The sequence below is a fragment of the Antedon bifida genome, chromosome 6 (genome assembly GCF_963402885.1).
Source record: "Antedon bifida chromosome 6, ecAntBifi1.1, whole genome shotgun sequence".
Classification (NCBI taxonomy): Eukaryota; Metazoa; Echinodermata; class Crinoidea; order Comatulida; family Antedonidae; genus Antedon; species Antedon bifida.
The window spans coordinates 17,250,573-17,273,300 of NC_136231.1; the positions used below are offsets into that span (position 1 = coordinate 17,250,573).

Genomic DNA, 22,728 nt, shown 5'->3' on the forward strand with positions numbered 1-22,728 from the left:
TCATAAGAATCTGGAAGAATCAACGATGATATACGTTCTACCTTTCTGCTACTTTACTTTTTACTACTAACGAATAAAAAAGTGCGTATCGTACTTGTTTTGCATGGGTGTACTGTTTTATAACTGACGAATGAAACATATTGCAAACTTGTTTTCAACCAAATATCAAAAACTATAATAAAATATTGGGGTATATGGCATCCCAATCAATATAATATCCTGCACACACTTCTGTTCAAATACAACCAAACCAATATTTGAAAAAAAAAAATTCTCTTTATCACTTTAGTAGCAGTATTTACAATTTTATTCAAATCATAATTATGTTACAATAGTCACCATCACACAACAGGGACAGGATTCACAGAAGTATTATTGTGTAATAACGCTAAGATCGGAAGCCAACCTAAATGATTGGAGATATATATGTATATTACATTATTAAAACTAACATTTTATATTAATTTAATGCAGGACGTTGTTTGCCATAACAATAATGCTGAGGTAATATTATTATAATCTGCATTGTCCTATTGTGTCTTAAAGATAATAAAGTTTTATTTTATATTTCAAATAACGTCATGCGATTTTAACATGGAAGGAATTATAATGAATGGACGGAATTACAATGGACGGAAGAAATATTTTGCATATTATATTTTTTACAGAATACGGTAATTTTACGCATAATGATTATACATTAAAAAATGGCTGCTTTAATAGAACTGGTAACACTGTAATTTGTATTCTTTTATACAATATTACACTAGGTAGGTATTTTTAAATTTGACTTAATCCCTAAATATAAATGTATTTAATTACTAATACTGTAATAATGATAAATGAAAATTATTTTATAGGGAAATATTCTGATTACTGATTTAGTAATACAGAACGATTAAAGCAAACATTATTCTAAATTTTATATACTTTTGTTTACATAAATTACAATTACATTTATTAGTAATCTTAAAATCTTAAGTATTTCTTTTTGAAAATAGGTACATCACAAAGGTATCACTTTCACAGCTACCAATAAATCAGTTGCACGATTTTTCATGAGTCGAAGAGATCGAGTCGGGTTATCTATTTAAGGGTTACATTGGTTATTTAGAATTGAGGTATTGCTTTTTAAGAGCATGCGGTCAATTTCCTTGGCAGCCGTAAACGATGTAATCGTAGTTGTAAGATATTTGAACCAAGAATTGTAAGGCAAGTACATTATAACAAAGCCTCCATTTCATGTGTGATCGCGAGATAAATTCTAATTTGGAAAATGTTTTGAAAAATGTGGAAGATCTTAAAACTGATGGTAAGGAATACAGATGTATTGTTGTAGAGGAAAAATAATTATCAAAACATTATAGTTTTATATTTACAATTATAAAATCAAAAACAAGATTGGCTTTTTTACAAAAAAAAAAATATCATCGGCGGGTTAATGAAAGACATTTTATGGATACAAATAAGAATACACATTTGGTGGATAAAGATTTATTTGAATTTTTATGCGAATGCTGCGTTTTAAACACCTAGTATAAATGCATGGTTTGAGTTTGTTCTTGATTCTGATAGCTCCATCTTGGGTGCTATTGGGTTGTTCAGTGTAGCATTAAATGTTCCTTTTAGGACTGTATCTTGAATTAGTGGACTCATCTAAAAAAAAAGAAAAAATATTAGTTATTGTTGAATATAGATTTGGTTAAGTTTCCATATCATTCAACCATGGTGAAATTCACCTAATATACTGTATAAATTTGCTTCTTGTTTGGTTTAGTTTTAGGTTTTGAAAGAGCATATACAGAATAGAATTCACTGACTAATATTTCCCCTGGGTGACACCAAATGCACCCTCTGGTTTTGATGCAAAAATAGATTTATGTATTGTACTGTTGGATATTTGTCAACAAGCTCTGTTCTTTGGTATGGCATGGTCGTTCAAAAAGAATTGTTCATGTAATTATTTATGGATGAAATATTCAAAAATTGAGTAAAAGATAAACATATTCCATAGATAATTTATATAATATTCAACAAATTCCATTTTAATTAATTTGTGAATTTAGAGTACCCATTTACGCTCCTGCCTAAAAACATATGCAGTGTGTGTGAGTATAAAACTTCTTTATTAAGAACAGAACTCAGATGAATTACGGTAAGGTTCAGATTGTAGCTATGAAAGCATCGCAATTATCAACACACGTGAGAATATGAAGAATATGTCTTTTTGAAATAACCAATTCAGTCAAGATTAAATTGATTTCTCAGAGTACAATGAATATTGCATGAAGCATGGCAAAGTGACTAATTTAAACATTGAACAAACATGATGCAAATATATAATACACACAGAGAGCATCAAGAACACAACATTTTATACTAAACTATACATATATACAACTGCACAAATCAATTTAGGTCAAATAAAAGTTCCATTTCGATGTCAAATGAAATTTCTTTAGGTGGTGGAAAAAATAATTAAAATAATGTTTATTTTATAGATTTCTATTTGCATCATGAGAGTTTTGTTAATAATTGAAGAATGTCACATCTTAAGATAAAGACATAAATATTTATGTGATTCTGGGTTTAAATACAGTAGGATGAATAAGTTGGCAATTCTTATACAGTAGTTAGTTTCTTCTTCTTAAGTTTTTAGTGTACTCTACAATGAAGGAGAGAGTATGGTCCTATCTGATATCTATAAATACATACATAGTTTGCAATTAACAAACTTGTGATGGTTACATATAGGCAAAAATTAACTTTGCTAATAACTCATCTATTCTCATTTATTCCTAACAATTCTCTGATGGTAGCTTTGAATATTTCCACCATCATTTAGAGTGAGTCAAAGAGATACAAAAATAAACCTTGCCGAAATAAATTAAAATCTGTGAGCTAAAGAGGATTTATCTTGGAAAATTTATGGGCCAGGGAGAAATGCAACTGCAGAAGAGTTCTTGATAGCTTTCTTTTGAAGAACAATTAGTTGTTGGATTAGATGTTGGTTGGGTGGGTGTTGGCCCAGAGAGTAACCAGGGTTCTAGCAATTCATCATTGCTGAGGCTGAGAAATTTCACAAAGTTATGTCCATCATACAAGACATTTATGAATATTGCAGTTAATACCATAAATCATTCGATCATAGCACGTTAACAGTGTTTACTATAAATTGGAGCACAATATCTAGTAATAAACTGACACTTTAATGATAAGTGAAAACTGTACATTAGAAAAACAAGGACATATTATCAACAGTGTAACTTTCCCCAGGAAATTATTAGGTAATTCTGAAAATGAGTTCAATTTAGATATACAATATTGATGAGAGAATAATAAGGAATGATAAATGAGAAAAGTTTTCTGTCATTAAATGAATGAATACAAATTGTTTAAAAGCAGGTCTGAAGCCCAAAGTTCATAAATATGTTTGAGTTTAAAATGTGTTCAAATTAAATTGCAGGTGATTGTTCATGTATGATTAAACAAATATGGGTGTAGCTCTTTTTTAACAATAGCATTGTATTGTAGTGGCTATAATTTAATATTAGAGAGATGTAAAATTAGTGTTCAATACGTGAAGCGTAGATTTAATTATTATGCTTAAAACTAAATTATAAATTATTATTGATATGTTTTTAATTAAGTTTAAATGATAGTTTTATTTTCAAGTGGAAATAATTTGCTTTTATTGAATTTTTATAAATATATTATTTTAAATATTAATATGAGAAAAATATTAATTCACTATAAATGCAAATAAAGTATGGTCTGCCCATAAAATATAACAAATTTGAACTAATGCCTTTACTGTAAAATCTTAAGTAAGAACGAAGAGTATAATTTAAAATTATCTACACCAACCTCATATGAACCTGGTCCAGGATTATCATTTTTTAGCTCCTTGAAACGGGTGTCTTTATTAACCATAAGCCCCAACTTTATACTACTACGATTATCTTCTGGTCTGTATGTACCAGGGCCTAGAAAAGTAAAAACACAATAAAAGTGTTAATGAATTGAGTGAAGTCAATAGACTGCAAGGGGGGGGGGGGTGTTCAGAGAGTAAGATGACACAATTGTATGGGAATCAATCACACATGTATATTATACAAGAGAAGCATGCATTTTTTAGTACTGTACCTGGGTTTGCAGATTCTGGTTTCTCAATGATGATATCTCTTGGTTGTGAGAACCTGGAAGAAGATGACAGGAAAGATCTTTTCTTTCGTTTTCCAACCACAGACCTCGGAGGGGCTGGTTCTACCTTGTTCTGGGTTCGATCATATGACTTGCTGACCTCATAAGCACCTGGAGGTGGCACTTCCTGCAACATTAACAACATTTTACAATATTATTGAAAAAAAAATATGATTGCTACCATGCTCAACATACAGTATTATCCTTCATGCAAACTAGCTTTCGATGTGAAATGACCTAAGACCTAGCTATGTCACATCAATTCATTGTGGTTACTTGGTTGATTCCTCCCTGACTAAATTTTTTCGGACTCAATACGAATACGTCCTAGGTCGTAGGAATTAAAAACTCCCTAATTTTAAGATAGAGTACTATTATATACATAGAAAATTAGAAACCCTTTTTTATATTAAAAAGAAATTAGGAAAGAGAAAATATAAAATAGTTAAAAACAAGTGTCATAGTGTAACAATAATGACAAATTGTCACAGTACCAAAATGATGACACACATAACATATAAAGGATATAAGTTCAAGCTTTTGTTTTAAAAGAGTTCATCAATATTTTGTTTCATTGAAAATGCATTTTTCAATCAATTTTCATTTTCCTACTTAAAAGTCAATGACTTGCAGGAAAGTTAATTATGCATTTCATAGGCATTTATTGAATGCAAAATGACCTAAAGAAGTGCATCACCTTGGAATAGTTCTATTTTATTATCTGAAATGGAATAATATTTATTAGGAATTTACGGAAAAATTACAAACCTTTATGATAGGTGGGGGTGAGTGAAGTCTGTTTGTCTGTGAGGAGAAATTTGCTGTTGTATTATGTGAATATCTACTGTAGTCTGGTTTGTCTACAAGTTGATAGTGTGCTGGGCCTGGTTGGGCTGATTCTGATCGCTTTGTTATTGGTTTAATGCGTACTGATGTGGATCCAAATGCACCTCTTCTAGTACTTTCCATGTAAGCTTTCCGTACACTGTCCTGGGCTATGCCTCTAAAATGATATGACCCTGGTCCTGAATCAAATAAAAAGATAATTGATTAAAACATACATAAGTGACATCTAGTCCACCTCGCTTCCATGTGGTATGTACAATCTTTATAAAGTGCATTATACATCTATTAGTATTATCTAATAACAAACCTGGTGTTTTTTGTATATGAGGTTCTTGACCAAATCTGAGAGCTGTTTGACCAAACGGACTACGTTTTAAGCCTTTCGTTCGCTTGAGAACTTCTAATGAATGCCGTGGGTCATTGTATGTTCCTGGTGCTGGACCTGAGGTTCGTGGATCTGAAAATCTCTGTGAACAAAGTATTGCAAGTGAATAAAACCACGGAAGAGAACAAATTATCATACATGATTTAGAGATTATGTATCAAGATCCAACAAATAGGTTTACATTTGTGATTAAACATCAACACAGAACAGAGAACACAAATAAAACTTGATAAATACGAGTTAAAAAAATGTAAAATAAATACATTACAATGAATGGAATTAATACAATGTGTATTTTAAACTGAGTTTGCTTTCTCGGATTCATTAAGTGTTTTGTATGTTTTTACATGTCTGTGTATTATATTACTGTTAGTGTGTTTATATGGAATTGCTACTGTATATTGATTTACAAATAAAAAACAATAATAAGTCAACCAATATAGATATAAATAACAATGAACAAGAAAAAACGATTCTATGAATAAATCATTTTGTAAATTATACATTTGGTGGGTGGGTGGAGAGGAAGGTGTTGTTATCATCCATAGATTGTGCAACAAGATCTGGAAGAGTAAAGAATGGCCCGAAGACTGGAAAAGGGCAGTATTTCTCCCATTACCGAAGAAAGGGGATGTAAGGGAATGTGCTAACAACCGTACCATTTCACTTATCCCTCATGCTAGTAAAGTCCTGCTCCACATTATAGCAGACAGAATCAGGAATAAGTTAGAAAGTGAATTACCACCAGAGCAAGCTGGATTTAGGAAAGGAAGAGGAACGAGAAATCAGATTGGAAACTTGAGGAATTTGATGGAGAAGACCATGGAATTTCAGCAGCCACTTTTCCTCTGTTTCATAGATTACACAAAGGCTTTTGACTGTGTTCAACACCAGAAATTGTGGAGAGTAATGCGCAAAATGGGCTTCTCAACACATCTGATTGTCTTGATAAAATCCTTATATGATGGGCAGGAAGCCACGGTCAGAACAGAGTGTGGAGATAGCGACTGGTTTACGATAGGTCAAGGAGTACGCCAAGGATGTATCCTGTCACCGTATCTCTTTAATGTCTACGCAGAATACATCATGCGGATTGCCATGGATGGATACGAGGGGCAGATATCTATCGGTGGCCGGCAATTAAATAATCTGAGATATGCAGATGACACAACCTTACTTGCAAGAACTGCGGCAGAACTCCAAGATCTGATTGAAAGAGTAAAGCAATCCAGTGAGGAATATGGTCTTTACCTCAATGTCAAGAAGACGAAAGTAATGATAAGTGGAAGGAAGAATGAGAATGAACATCGCATTCAAGCAGATGGAGAGGACATAGAAGTAGTCAACACCTTCAACTTTCTTGGCTCCCTGATTGTTGACACTGGAGGAAGCTCAGAGGAAATAAAACGTCGTCTCGCTATGGCGAGAACATCCACAATAGGTCTTACCAACATTTGGAAGGATAGAGGGATATCAAGAAACACAAAGATTCATATCATGAATGCATTGGTATTTCCGATTGCCACTTATGGATCTGAGACATGGGCTCTTGGAGCTGCGGATAGAAAGAAGATCAAAGCTTTTGAAATGTGGTGTTGGAGGAGATTGTTGAGGATATCGTGGAAGGAGCATAAGTCAAATGAATTTGTTAACAACCAGATTGGAAGCAGAGTCAACCTATGCCAGAAGGTTGATAAGATCAAACTTCAGTACTTTGGTCACATTGCCAGGAGAGAAGGTGACAACCTGGAAAAGATAATTGCACAAGGTCATGTAGAAGGCAAGCGAAAACGTGGTAGACAGAAGATAAGATGGACTGATGGTATTAGAGAGATCACAGGATTGGATGTGTGCACAGCTTCTCGCTATGCTCAGGATAGAGATGGGTGGAATGTCATCATAAGCAGGAGCACAAAGGGTCAGTCATGACTCACAGGACCACGACGACGGGTGGATGTCTATTGATTTATTTTACAATAAAGTAAATATTTGCACACTGTCAAACTGCCATAAATAACACAAAAGTGTGAATACCCACAAACATAAATGTAACAAAATATACACATTACACTCAACAAAATGTGAAAATAAACACATTTGATTTACAATTTATAAGAAGAGTAGAAATAAAAAGAGAGTAGAGTAAGACAAGCATGAAAGTGTACCTTTGACTGCGACATGAATGGCGGGTGCTCAACTTCTAATCCTTCTGTATTTATTGATGGTTTTTTATTATCAAATTGGCTATTGATTTGATATTTGCCAGGCCCTGGAACAGCCTAACAATTTAAAGAATCAACAATTGATTAACAGTAATAATATATACTTCTTTTATTTACTCAATATACAGTTACATTATTAATTGATCATTAGTGCAAGTAAATATATAAATATAATATTTTATTGATATTGACGAAATTTGTATAGTATACTTAAAATATGACCTCAAGCATTAAAATATGACCTTTAAATGAAACCTTTAAAGTGCATGTGTTATTTTTATCTCTTTATATATCTGTTTCTGTTTGACAATTAAAAAATATACCAAATTAACTAACCTTTTTTTCATCTGCATGCACAATCAATTCATGGTATCGTGGCAGCCTAGAATCAAAAACCCTAGTACCCTCTTTAGCTTTCATGATCTCTGTTTCCATGCATTTTACTTGGTACGGATTATACTCTCCAGGTCCTGGGCCTTGGTTCCCACTAAAGTCCATCCTTGTTGATGCCATTCTGCTGAAGTGTACACCTTTGTATTTTGTAGTTGTCTTTGTATTTTCCTAGTAAACAAATGTATTTACATTAAGTCTGACTAAAGCCGTTAAGTCCTGGTTTGTTCTAACTCTTATAGATTTTCTTATCCTCACCATATAACATTTATGCAGAGGATGAACAGAGAAAAACATCTCCAACACCCCACACCCCTCTCGAACCCCAGTGTGACAAATATGTTAGTACTACTGTATGTGAATAAGTCTAAAACCAGACAAAATTTGATTAGCATCACTATCCATAATTTAATAATAATAATAATAAACAACTTACATGATGTACATTGTAGAAGGCTGGTCCCATCGAAGAATCCCTGTCAGGGGCATCTTGTTTTTTTAGTTTTCCATCTTCATTTTCCTCATAACCATATGACTGGCCAGGAGTCGGAATAGATGGTGCCTGGGCCTGCCGTTGATATCGAATCCTGGTGGTCATCAACTAAATATACCAAATATCAATTAGTGCTTCATAACGGCAAAGTTATGGGTTTGAATTTGGGCATAATCATGTATTCTATAAGAGGTTGTGTCTATGAATTTTTCTGCTATTTTAAATGAGCATCATAATAAAAATCATAATTAGCATTCATAAGTGAAAGAATAAATATTATTGACATTGGCACTTACATTCCCTGGTGGTTTTACGTCATTTTCCAAGTTCTTCTTAATCCAGTCACTACTTTTTGACAAATTATATGAACCTGGACCAGGTGTCTTATTAGTTGGATTACTGTCTTTAAATCGTTGCGCACGGTTCGCTAGTGTACGACCACCTACAATTTTATCTTGGCATACCAAAGGATCGTATTGTCCGGGCCCTGGAGCTGCTATAACACTATCTTGTACTGTCAAAAATGTTTCTCTTCTTGTCATCGAAGAAAATGGAGCATATCCATCTATAATTTAAAACAAATTCTACAAAATTATTACAAGTTGACTGTGAAAATAAAATTGTCCTACAACAACTTTTAGATACTGTTTGTTTGTGTTTCTTTATACTTTCATACATTAGTAAACCTATTCTATTACTACTGTAGGCCTATAGGGCCTAGGCTAGTAGTAGTACAGTAGTACTACTAGGCATAGTACTACACAAAAGCGAGAAAAAGGCAAATGTTTACGTACCTGATCTCAGTTTAGCATTTGCATGAATTAAATTTTCATATGTTCCAGGTCCTACGTTCGGTCCTGTTGAGTGTGATCCAGAAGTAAGCTGTCGTGGAGCTCTATCATACATGGTTAATACTTTAGCCCTATTCAAGAATAAATGAAAATAGCTAGGCCTACCCAGGCCCTAGCCTAGCCTAGTGGGTCTATTAATAATAACTTCCTTCCGGTACTATTAAAAGGACCTCAGTCAGGCTCAGCCAGCTCTCTGTCTCGTCTGTCTGGATCGTAACGTTTTACGAAATTATGTACCACAATGCACACAAGTTTAGTATTATGTCTAGCAATATTTTAAACTTAGTCCCATTAATTTTTACTTCTAGAAAGTTAGTAGTTTACAATGATCATCTCTCCAACGTATCACACACAAAGTGTAAACCACGTTAAACAAAAAAAACAACAAGGAAGCAGAGACCGACCGGAAAAACATGCACTTTGTGTTCACCGGTTGTCATGGAGCCAAGTAGAGGGCGCGCGTCTAATCGAACGCGGAAGAAGTGTTTGCGTCATGTCCTTTATGTTAAACGCGTTTTTACTATGTTAAACTCAAACGTTTATCAGCAACGCAGAATGTAAACAACGTGTGGTGGCGTGTGCGAAAGAAGGCTAGTCCAAAAATAAAGGCTTATCTTTAATTTAATTGAAAATAAGGTTATTTTTGTCTTGAATTAAGTATTTGATTGAAATAAACAAGAACGATGTCGGATGTTCCTAATCCTCCAGAAGGTACGAATGTTATTTTAATAATTATTTAATAAAAATAGCATTTGTTTACCATTAAAACAAAAAGGCTAGGCCTAGGCCTAGGCCTAGAGTAGTATTAGGCCTAAACCGGGTAGCTAGATACTATTACTAGACTCTAGAGGACCGAGGAGGCCTCTAGATAGATACTGTAGGCTAGGCTATGCATCATCAGCCACTTACACACAGTCTGTATACTGTAATGTTCAAGCCTGCTATACTTACTAGGCCTACTAGGGCCAGGCCTAGCTTGGGATGGAACTTGAGTTGAGTGTTATTTTTAAATTTCATAACATATTATTATAAGTAGAAACAAAACAAGAAATGAATGAACAGACAGATGAGACAAATTGGAAATTGTACAGTTTTACCTTTAATTATGTTAGTACAGTAGTCTAGTAGGCTGGCCCTACTTCTGTAGTTGCGTTTAGTAGTATGCTGCTGTTGCAAAGGTGTGTAAATAAAAATATAATAATAGTTAATAGTAATAATACTGTACTGTTTTTCATTTCTTGTGATATATTTTTTCAAACAATATTTTTAAAGTAAAGTGGAAGAAAAAACAGCTTAATTTTTAGTCTACTAAAATTTTGTTACTAACAATGTTACAACTACTACTAATGATTGATAGTAACAATAGACATAATTTTTAATTTTCCATTTTTTCCCTAAAGATCCTGAATTAAGAAAAATAATTGATAAGCTGGCCAATTTTGTGGCCAGAAATGGACCGGAGTTTGAAAATATGACCAAGCAAAAACAAGCAAATAACCCCAGATTTAATTTCCTATTTGGTGGTGATTATTTTAACTATTATCAATATAAAGTGTCTACTGAATCACAGAGTAAGTTTTTTTTTTCAAGATTCTTTTAATTAAGGTTATTGTATGATTATGATTGCCCATTTATTATTTGTATGATCCATCAGTTACTATGTAACTCAAACTTCTACTATTCATGTATTCTCTTCTCAGTGGTCCTTTGTTGATGGAAGTGACCATCAGCATAGTCAATGGTGCATGTAAAATGTAAAGTTTTCCAAAACATTCAATGTTTCATGCATGGGAGCCACCACACTGAATATTGACTATCGGTACATGGTCAACCATAACCATTAGAAAATACTTAGAAGAAAAACTTAAATTACACACACGGTTGACTGTGCCGATAGCCTCATAATTGTATTTAACTACTGTGGAGTGGCTTTGCGTCAGGGAATTAAGCAATTTTTGCCCTACTGTACCGTTTCCCACCCAGGATTACCTGTTCTTAATTTACAGTACTTAGTATAAAGTACAACATTATGTCAGAGTAGGGCAAACATCTGACCAATGTTTTCTCTTCTATTTTTTTCTAGTAATAAGACAACAAAATCAAAAGCTTGCCCAGCAGCAGGCCATTCTACAAGATGTTATAACAAAACATTCGATACAAACAGCACCATGGCAACAGCAGCAGCCACCACCACCTCACCTACCACAGTTCCAGCAACCTCCAATGATGCAACATCATCACCCTGGTACCATGCATCCACCACCAGGAATGCAACAACCTCCCCAACCACCACATCCCCAGCAAGGAATGCAACAGTCTCCACAACCACCACATCCCCAGCAAAGAATGCAACAACCACCACATCCCCAGCAAGGAATGCAACAATCACCACATCCCCCGCAAGGAATGCAACAACCACCACATCCCCCGCAAGGAATGCAACAACCTCCCCAGCAAGGAATGCAACAACCTCCGCCACCACACATGCCACAGCAGATGCCAATGCCGCCAATCCAGATGCAGCAGAAACAGCAACAAATGTTACAACAGCAGCAGGCTGAACATCAGAAATATCAGGCAGAACAACAGCAGAAATTTCAACAGCAACAGGCAGAGAAACAGCAGCAATTCCAACAGATACAGCAACAAGCACAACCAAATTTGCCACAACAACAGCAGGTAGCATCAAATACTGAAACACCGCCTGTGGATCAGAATGCCCTAACAAATAATCAAATTGAAAATAAAATCCGAGAAAGTCAAGTGAATCTGCTTGAGCAGCAGAAGCATTTGGTGAACCAACAACAGGTTAGAGTAACTTTTTACAGTATTCTTGATCGTAATGTGACTGTGAAGACTGTTGTATTTATCTTCTTATTTTTTTCTACATTGAACAGGAAAAAATTGATGCTGTATTAATCGAAAACAGACAACAAGTGATCAACCAGACTGCTAAAGCACTTGATATTGATGCCAATGATTTCCATAATAAGACACAGACAATTATTGATTCTTGCACAAAAGATGCAATTGCTGTAAGTATTTCTTCTTTCAACTTCAGTGCAGTGGTTGAAGGTAAATTACCAAATGACCAATCCTAAGTGGACACTTTTTATTGGGTCCTGGAGGATCTCCTATAGGAGTTCTACTGTACTGTGTATATTAATGATTAAAAAGGAAAAAATATCTTAGATTGTGGAAACCGTGAAATGGAATAAATTGATGTTGTCTTGTTTCCCTCCTGTATTGTAAGTGATGAACCTCGAGTTCACTGTTGTGTGGGAAAAGATTGAATTAAATAAATATACTATTTGGTACTACAGTGTGTGACATTTTCTAACTCAATTTTGATTTCTATCTTAGCATGGCAAGCAACTTATTTTTTCTACGTGTAAGACACAAAAACATTGTGAATTTGTTGGGTTATTTCTTCTACATCGAATAACTCCTAAGAACGTTGCATTTCAAGCAAAACTACACTTAATATATTTAATTAATGATGTCATTCATCACTGGTAAGTCTGTTCCTTGTATCCTTCTACTTAAGTAGTTTTTAAATTGATTTAAAGATTTTCATTTATTAATAATACATTACATCATTACCTAGATTACTATTATATTTTATATATTTATCAGAATATTAAAACGTTTCCACTAAGTCTCGCTGTGCATAGGGTCGGTGTTTAACATCACTAGCCTTGTCTACACTATTAAAATTTATGTGACAACAAATTGTGATGTGCCCATATATGGACATGATGATGTTATATCACTACCATATTTGGGAATGTCGCTACCATATTTGAGCACATCACACTTTTTTGTCAAACTAGTTTGATAGTGTAGACAGAGCTTAAGATGGTTTTCGTAGCATGGAAATTGTGTAGGTAAACATGGCGCCAGTGAGTTAATAGTTGTTCATTATATGTTTAGCTCAAGGCGTGGTGCATCAGACTTACAGACAGCCATCCAGGGCGTGGTTGTACCAATATTTTGCAGTGCTCTTTTATGTATTGATCAAATGGATGATGAAAAAAGAGATAGGGTTGAAAAGGTATAGTCAAAATTGTTATTAACCACCAATATAATATAAAATTATTAGCCTAAAATTGTTATGAGATATCTATTTACTGTTATATTTGAAATAATTTGGTTTATTACTATCTGTATTAAATTTGTATAGTTGAATCTTGTGATAATATATGGTCATATGAAATTAATGTTTATGAGTTGAATATAGAGAATATTTGTATTCTTTGAAACCTTGACTGTCTATTGTCTATCTCACTTCATTGAATAGAACAGTCACTCTTTTAACTAAATATGTATATACTATCCTGCAGTATTAATAAATGTGGGTACTATTTTGAAATAACAATTATCAAATAATTGTTTTTCTTCGTTTCAGGTTCTTAAGTTGTGGGAAACTAACAGTTATTTTAACAATGATACCATTGAACAACTTAAAAACCCTATAGTGTCCATGAACAATTTCCAGGTAAGTTGTTTGTAAAATGTATTGTACAGAATTTGTAGTGTGTTTTTACACAGTAGAACCGCGATTAAATGACTGACTTTTGGTACCAAATCAGTATTTCACCTAGCACGAAAGTATCCCCTTAATGGGGTTGTCCCCTGAAAGGGATTCTACCCTGAAAGAAATTCTACCCTGAATGGTGTACTACTGTAAAAGGAATGTAATTTTCTGTTTAATTAAACTCGGTGTTTAATGCAAGAACAGAAATGTCCATCACAAGTGTTGTTTTTTACATACTGTATTTACAACACATAGCATTGATAATTCTAGTTTTACTAATTGCCCCATTTCATATCTGAAATCAGATTCTGATCAAAATATCATAATTACTTTATTAGATTGTCTTGCAGCATTAATGATGTGAGATTAAAGTATGGGCAATCTTTATACAGCCAATCAAATGACTTCAAAAACATGACATACCAAATGTATTGACTTCAGACTTAATTATCCATATGGACCTAAACAGTCATGCTTGTCAAACTATGTGTTTATGTAGTTGACTCATGGAAGAATCCAAGGTTGAGGAGATTGGTACTTTACTCTGTTTTTTTAAGCTTAATTATAAAAGATTTCTCGCTTTTTACTAGGCAAAAATGATGCAGGAGAACCAGGCATCCGTACAGCAGATACAGCAACAGATTGAGGCTAGAATCCAGCAGTTACAGAAGCAACATTCAGACTTTGTCTCTCACTTGAAGCAACAGCTTGAGATCAATAAACAACAACAGCAACATAATATGCAAGCAAAACAGTTACAAATAGCACAAGGTATGTGTACTATTAATATATATATTAGGGTGTTTTTTATACAGTAGAACCCCCTTCTTTGGGACACCCCTATTCAGGAGATACCCCTATTCAGGAGACACCTGTTATGGGGACACTTTCCTACAAACTGAGCAAGAAGAAATGTATTTTAGCTGTATGGCACACCTATTTAGGGTACACCTCTATTTAGGCGACACGTTGTTGGGTCCCATTTAATAGGGGTTCTACTGTATTCTACCTTGCCAGTGTTATTTGAATTTGAGTCATCTATTTCTTTCTTTAATGTGATGGCAATGTAAGTGGATCACTTGTGAGTACAATAAATAAAAATTAGAAAAAAATTAAAATTATATTGTTCAAATTGTCAACATTTGAATGTGTAGCTGTAGTCATTTACTATGTCATTAACAAGCATAGCTAAATGACATTTTCTTTTTTTCTGGAAAAATATTGTACTACCTATACAGTAACAATACACAAAAGTAATATTGAAGAAAAAAAGCCAATATTTTCAATTTCATTACAGAAATAAACACTAACCCATCCACCCTTTATCTTTCAACTAGTGTTTGTGTACATTTAAACGCAATCCATCAGTAGGCCAAGATGATGACGATAGTTGCCTAATTAGATAATACTATCAAATTTTAATTTGACAGTAATTTATTTCATTCATTTGTTTTTATTAGCTATTGGTATTAACCTACCTAGTACAACTATGCCAGGAAGCAGTGCAGGGTCAACACACTCTACAACTGCTGGTCAAGATAATCAAAAAGGTAAACTTTACAGTGTTAGTACTCACTAAAATGAATGTACCACCATGTTTAAGGAATATTTTCTCTCTAGACGTCACCATGATGATGTTTTATCCCATAGCTTTTGTGACAACTGTAATATTAGTATATGTGCTTGCATCTATGTATACATTGTAAGATTGTAATTTTTTAATTGATGAGAAAACATTATTATTTGAGAAACATTTAAGAAACATATAAACTCACTTACACACATTTAATACTATGGTTTAGTTGTTTTTGTGATTAGTAGAGTAGGTTAGTCCCGAGAAGAAGATTTTAGGCCGCAAAATAAAAAGAATGCTGATTTATAATACACTAGTATTTTCAATTTATTACAGTGCTTGATATACAAATCAAAATATCTTTATTTATTCCTTATTATTCCTAATAATGTGTTTATTATATTGTTAAAGTATAACAAATATTACAATAATAACATTATACTTTATTGATTAGGGCCAAATTTGCCAAACTTTGATCCATCAGTACCTCCACCTGGCTTCCCTGTGGCACAGTTTCCACCCAATCAAGGTAAGATTAGCACTATATATTCTAATTCCATGCAGTTTATTCTATTTCTCATCAGAAATAAGTTTAGGTTTATTATGTTATCTTGACTTATGTTATGCTAAACCTTAAGATTATGTAATATATGTAAAGCATTTAATATTATAAAAATAATGAATATTTATGAGTGCGATAGTAAAAATAATTTTATGAGTTGAAAGATGAAATTCTATGTTGACGAGGCAATACCAAATGAAATTTACACACCAGATTCCTGATTATGACATTAATGTTATATCTTTCATGATGGCATGTATTTCATTTTGAAGAATTCAGTATAATTAATAATAAATAAGTATTGTAATAAGGCTATATACAGAGGTTTGAACAATTTTACTTCTAGGTCCGCCACCCAGTCATCCGCCACCCAGTCATCCTCCACCTCCGTTCAATCCTCATGTACCTCCTCCAAACTTCAGTGTACCACCACCAGGCTATACTCCTGATATGGCTGGCCAGGCTATGATTCAACCTCCAAGTATGCCTACTAATGATGCAAGTTTAATGCCAACTGCACCATACTATGATCTGCCGGCTGGATTAATGGCACCGCTTGTCAGGGTAGGTTTATTATTTTTGTTTTTAGAGAAATAGTGTGTGTGTCTTGTGATTATGTCAAATAAATCCTATGTTGAATAAGCTATTTGATTTTGCAGTTTACCCACAATTTAATAAAGTCAATGGTGATCTTAATTCCTAATCCATTCTTTAATACATGAAAAAGTGTCCTCTAGCTGGATGTGATACTGTAACCTCTCAAGGTCAAGAAGATCTTGATCTCTAACTCATGAAAATGTTATATACACACACTTAATGAGTCAATAATGATTATCTTTAGTTATTGAAAAAGACGAGTTTTTAAGTAGCTTTTTATTACGAAGTACCTCTGCTCTTGCGCGGTATGTGGAGAATTTGACGATAATTGGACATGGTTTAGTTTTAGTACGTGATTTGTTCTGATTCTTTCGCCCAAGACGGTGTGTGCGGTCCAAATCGATCAGTTCAATGTTGTCGCAAATAAGAGATGATATGATATCTAGGGCTATCTTATCAGTGTTTTCCCGATTGTCTGTCTCAGGTACGCCGTGTATTAGTAGGCCATTACGTATACTATATTGCTCAAGGTCATCAACTTTTTCAAGTAAGCTGTTATGATCTTTCATCAGCCTATTGTTTTTCTCTTGTAGTGACGTAATGTCGCTGGCTATTGTCTCGTTGTCAAGGGAAACGCTGCTGTAAATATTTTGACTGACCTGGTCAAGAATGGTGTCACTTATTGATCGTATTACACATTCGTTTCCACATATGGATGCTATAATTTTATCCATAAGATTAGAAGATGATAGGATATGCTTACTTATTGTCGTAGCTACAATACTTACGAGTTCCTTATCGTCTGAAAGGAGGAGCTCAATATCTCGCATTGTTGATGGGTTCGTTGTCCGTAGGTCTTGTTTGTGTTGTTCCGAGGTGCCTGTTCTTATTTGTATACCGGGTGGTTCAACAGGCTGTTTGACAGCTTGACATCCATCGTTGATCATGCCTGGGTTGGCAGTAGGCTCCGACATAATTTCGGTTGATTTCCCGATTGATCGTTTAGATTTAGTACTCGGTCTAGTTGACGTCATGCTTTTAAAGTATTAATGTATAATACTTGTAAAGTTGGATGCCGTAATGTGTGATTATAGAGCAATACAATGAAATTTTGTGTGCGATTACAACATTCGCTGTTTAGCTCATAGCATCCGGTAAAATTATACAAAAAATACAAAATTGTATTTACATAATTGTTTTTATTTAGTTTATAGGCGCTTGACCTTTGACAAGATCGCCTAAAATTTATAAATTAAACTTACGATACTTATTATTGTATATTCAGGAATAGCCGCTCCATAATCTCTTTGCTTTTCTTCTTTATATCTATATTTTATATTTTTAAATTTATACTAACAAATATATTTTTATTAATATTATAATCATAACAATAAATATTTTAAAAATATATATAAAATATTATTTATCACATAATATACAGTCTAGGATAATTATTGGATATACAAAATCATTACACCCAACTACTATCTTCATCTCCTATATACGGAACATCATTTGGATAATAGAACAAATCACATATCTACACATAATCAAACATCGTATACTCTATCTCTAACAATATTTCAATCTTCTATCGACTAAAGCTGAAGTATAGTCGTTATCTCGGGACCGTTCTATGGTCACCACCAGGTAGGCTTACTTCATCAAGGCTTCTTTGAATGGATGTACTGGTTGGGAGCAGAAAAGCTAGTAGACCATACCCAGTACCGTTTTGATTACGATCAATCGGGAAATTACCTCACGACGTTACATTAGTAAGGATATTCTTCTTATATTTCAGCTTGAAGACACAAACTATGAACCACTGGATCCAGACCAGATACGTCTGCCACCTCCCCAACCTCCATCAGAGAGACTACTGGCAGCAGTTGAGATGTTTTATGCTCCACCTTCAAGGGAGTGTCCAAGAAATATGTAAATGTGTTTTTTTAAATAAAAATATTTGGATTTTAAACTTAAATCTATATACTACAGTATAAGAGAAAGACATTTTGTATAGTATTATACAAATATTGGCTATTGCACACATTCACATTTGTGTACAAGCTATTACTCATTTAGGGAGTATTTGTTTTCAATTGGAGTCATCATCATTATGTAATTTTTTACTGTATAGTGATGGTTGGGAAGCAAATGGTCTGTTTGAGTTTTTCAAAGCAAAACAGAAACATGGGAAAGTAAAGAAAGAAGAACCAGAACCACAGCCAGCACCTTCACCAGCACCACCGACACCAGAAGTAACACACAAACGATTCCGTTCTAAATCACCTTCACCACGAAGAAGGTCACCATCACCCCTCAGACGAAGGTAAGTCAATTTATTGCATTATTTTGTGAGAATGTTAGTTCTGTTTAGTACCAATTTCTTGTTTATTGCCTGACTTACTTTTGATCCATAGAGATTGATTGATCAACTTCTCAACTATTTCAGAAAAAAACTTCCTTATCTATATTTACATAATGAATAAACAGAAAGCAATATAGAGAACACATTAAAATAATGGTTTTACCCATCTAGCATATAGGTTTAAAAACAGTATGTGCTGCACTGTTTCATTTTTGAATAATCTCAAACTAAATGATAATACAGTTAGCAATATTCAAACAAAAGTTTGACGTTATGAAAAGAATATTAAATTTTTGTTAAAAAAGATATTGAAAAAAAAAATTATACGTAACTTTAGATACTGTGTAATGATAATAACAATATCAGCGATATCGCTGTTGGATGTATGTGAAATAAAATCATATGTTTACTTTAAACTATTTTTCTAGGTCAAGGTCGCAAACACCTCCCAGACGTAGAGCTCCTTCACGTTCACCATCACCGCCATACCAGAGGCGGTCAATATCGCCTCCCTACAAACGACGCTCTGCATCTCCTCCATACAAAAGGGCTTCTGCGTCGCCTCCTTATCAAAAACGTTCAGTATCTAGATCCCCGCCCCCGTCTCATAGGCGGAAAGCACGTTCAAGATCACGTTCACCAGTATACAGGCGGCGTTCACAATCACCACAATATCAACGTGTAGTTAGGTCAAGGTCAAGAACACCACCACCAAGGAGGAGAAGGTCTCGATCTCCGACGCCCGAAAATGTTGGATTGTAAGTATTGTTGAACTAGATTAAAGAGGATGTGTCCTTCTCTAAATTAAATAACCCCTAGTATATCTATGTATTAGGTAAAGGAACCCATTAAAACAAATTCCTACAGTTTCTGAAGATTAGTATAAGGTCTGTCTCCAAAATCAAGTTATTTATTATTTGTAAACTGTAATGTGGATTATTGTTTTTTCTTTACAGCCATTCTTTCTATGAAACTACGAGTGGGGACTCAATGTTAGGAAATGAAAATAAAGGACATCAACTACTAAAGAAAATGGGTTAGGCCAATAACTAATTGTAACCTACTCACATACACATACTTTAAATACTAGCCTATAGAAATATAGTTTTAACTTTAATTTAAAGAGGAATATAGGATGTAACCTTTTTAGGCAACTTAAACAAAATACATATGTTGGTATAAAAAGTTAATTAAAGTTGTACTTTTAATAAGTTGGGTTGGGAAAGTTTTAAAAAAAGTAAAAGTTATTCATTTGTCAGTCGTATGAAGGCAAGGGATGAAGAAAATAAATTTGTTGATATAAAAAGTTAATTAAAGTTATACTTTTAGTTGGGTTCACAATTTCCATAAACACTTTTTATTATTATTTTAAACATTTTTCTTTGATATTAGGTTGGGGTGGACAAGGTCTTGGTGCCAGAGAGCAGGGAATAGTTGACCCCATTTCTGGTGGAGAAGTTCGAGGCAAAATGGATATGTATAAAGGTGTCGGAAATGCTGTTAATGATCCATTCGAAAGTTTTAGGAAAAATAAAAGTCATTCATTTATCAGTCGTATGAAGGCAAGGGATGAAGAAAAGAAAGGTTTGTTCAAGTTATACTTACTCATTTTAATATTTAATTTATGTTGTTCTTTCGTCATGAGCTAGGTTACCATCACTTCCACTGCTTGTCTCTAGTTTGAAAAAAAGAGGTTTCTTAGAACCCTTGTTAATAGCAATGTCTGATTTTACAATAAGTGCTTGTTTAATTTTATAAAATATATAATTTTTTTAAATCAACTTCTATTTGTATTTTAGCAACAAAGCGTGAAATTGCAGAATCAACCAAATGAAACTAAACAGAGGACAGGCTTGGTAATGGTAAACTGTGGCTCGGTGGTGATCTGTGATAGCACATAGTGTATTTTATAATGTACAAAACAGTGAGACAAATTGATACCACAAAACAATGTCACAACATTTAAGTTTCAGTAAAACCAAGATTGTACAAATAACATACAAATATGTATGTATAAATTTGGCTGTATCTGTGAAAGCTGATTTCTCTTCTCAGTACTGTTATATTTTTATTTGTAAAGTGCATTCAAAGTTCTAGAATTTTTGAAAATGGGGTTGTAATTGCAGTCTTGTAAGTACCGCATTTATTAAATAACAACACACAATTAATTTTTCACATTTTTAATTGAAATTTTTATTTGAAAAATAAAACCCAATCTATAATATTTTTTGTTTAGTTTATTAAGAACACAATAGAAGGTTGTTCGTTGTCGTTGTTGACGTCTGGGGCGCTTATGCCCTTCATTGCATCCATTTAAATAGATACCAAAGCAGTGGCATTTTAGTCTTTTTTAGTTAAGAAACAAATCCTTACTATTCAGTAATTAATATTTACTATAAATTACATCGATTTGTAAATGTGGAATTTGTGTTCATTTGTGTCTGTATGTAAAATTATGCACAAGATTTCTTTTATTCTAAATCCAGCTTATTTTAAAAAAAACAATTTTAATCTTCAATACCTCACTCAAGGAAATGATTGGTATGATGTATGTTATTTATTTATCTATATATATTGACAAAAAATCGATATTCACAACACATTATACACAAATCTCATCAGAGGCAAAGGGACAAAGATCAGATTCAAATAGAATCGTCATTCGTCTATTAGGGAGTATAATGACCCAGCGTCATCGTTCATGTATGTAATCCATTTTCGTAAAGCTTGTTTCCCACTAGCGACGCAACGTGACGCAATCTACGCAACGTAAGAAAATACCCTTTCAAAAATTGTATTTGCCCCCGCCTGCGTGAAATCAAACCTACGATGTTTGCAGCACTATTGCAGCAGTTATAGTTCTAGAGGCCGACGTTTTTGGTACTTTGTAAACTAGCGACGGGTCATGCTAAAATTACAAACCCCATAGCACGTCTGGGTGAAGAGAGTCTATGAAAAAATTGCTGATAATACAGCATTATAGATGCATGTAGACAGTAATCTGTTAAATCTTGTTCAATAAATAAATGACTTTGTTCTTGCTGTCAACATAGGTCAGTATTATAATAATTCACTGTATATAATCAAAACATTATTTCTGGTATTTACAATGAGTCTCATTTGACTGTCAATCTAGACCGATATATATAATACTGTAATTCGCTGTCAGATAATCATTGAATTATTATCAAAACAGTCCATATACAGTAATAGGCCTAGTAAAGTTTTTGGTTGTAATAGGATACAATTTGTTGACACTTAAAGCATCTAGGCTTGATGAAGTGACCCCCAGATTTGAGCTTAGCAATAAAATAAACTAAAGTGACAGAAATTGAGTCTATTTAGTATAATAAAGTAATATTATTTAGACATCATTTTTATTTATATTATTTAATAAACACATCTTTTACAGATTCAGTATTTTTTATTTTTCAATTTCAATTGCACAATTATGACATATCAAAGTATGAATTATTGTTGTATTTTACTTCAAATACAAAAGTTATTCACTTCTGTAACAAAAAAAATAATATTTATTCATGTACAAAAACAGAAAAGAAACGTTTAATTATAACCCAAAAACCATTGTCTGACAGACAATTTAAATATTTTTTGCTTTAAATTACTTTTTTTCAGGTAAATAATTGTTTGGTTAATGTGAATCACTATTATGTGACAATAAAATGACACATTCAAAAACA

At 33.4% G+C, this 22,728-nt stretch overlaps 2 protein-coding genes across 2 annotated transcripts; one reads left to right on the forward strand and one right to left on the reverse strand.

Annotated features, from left to right (window-relative positions):
- Positions 1–296: 296 nt before the first annotated feature.
- Positions 297–9,561, reverse strand: LOC144844786 (sperm-tail PG-rich repeat-containing protein 2-like). The gene is made up of 10 exons (XM_078701849.1): positions 9,334–9,561; positions 8,836–9,104; positions 8,483–8,647; positions 7,993–8,217; positions 7,600–7,713; positions 5,357–5,516; positions 4,972–5,228; positions 4,147–4,330; positions 3,868–3,986; positions 297–1,656 (listed from the first exon to the last, which is right to left on the reverse strand). Exons 1-10 carry the CDS (start codon positions 9,443–9,445, stop codon positions 1,525–1,527), a joined length of 1,737 nt encoding a protein of 578 aa, XP_078557975.1. The 5' UTR covers positions 9,446–9,561; the 3' UTR covers positions 297–1,524.
- A 402-nt stretch (positions 9,562–9,963) lies between these two features.
- Positions 9,964–21,444, forward strand: LOC144844610 (calcium homeostasis endoplasmic reticulum protein-like). Its single transcript, XM_078701594.1, has 17 exons — positions 9,964–10,101; positions 10,791–10,961; positions 11,474–12,198; positions 12,288–12,425; positions 12,754–12,905; positions 13,324–13,444; positions 13,799–13,888; positions 14,518–14,698; positions 15,388–15,477; positions 15,955–16,029; positions 16,409–16,626; positions 18,461–18,594; positions 18,797–18,988; positions 19,456–19,785; positions 19,984–20,063; positions 20,420–20,611; positions 20,827–21,444. Exons 1-17 carry the CDS (start codon positions 10,074–10,076, stop codon positions 20,859–20,861), a joined length of 2,952 nt encoding a protein of 983 aa, XP_078557720.1. The 5' UTR covers positions 9,964–10,073; the 3' UTR covers positions 20,862–21,444.
- The last annotated feature ends 1,284 nt before the right edge of the window (positions 21,445–22,728 follow it).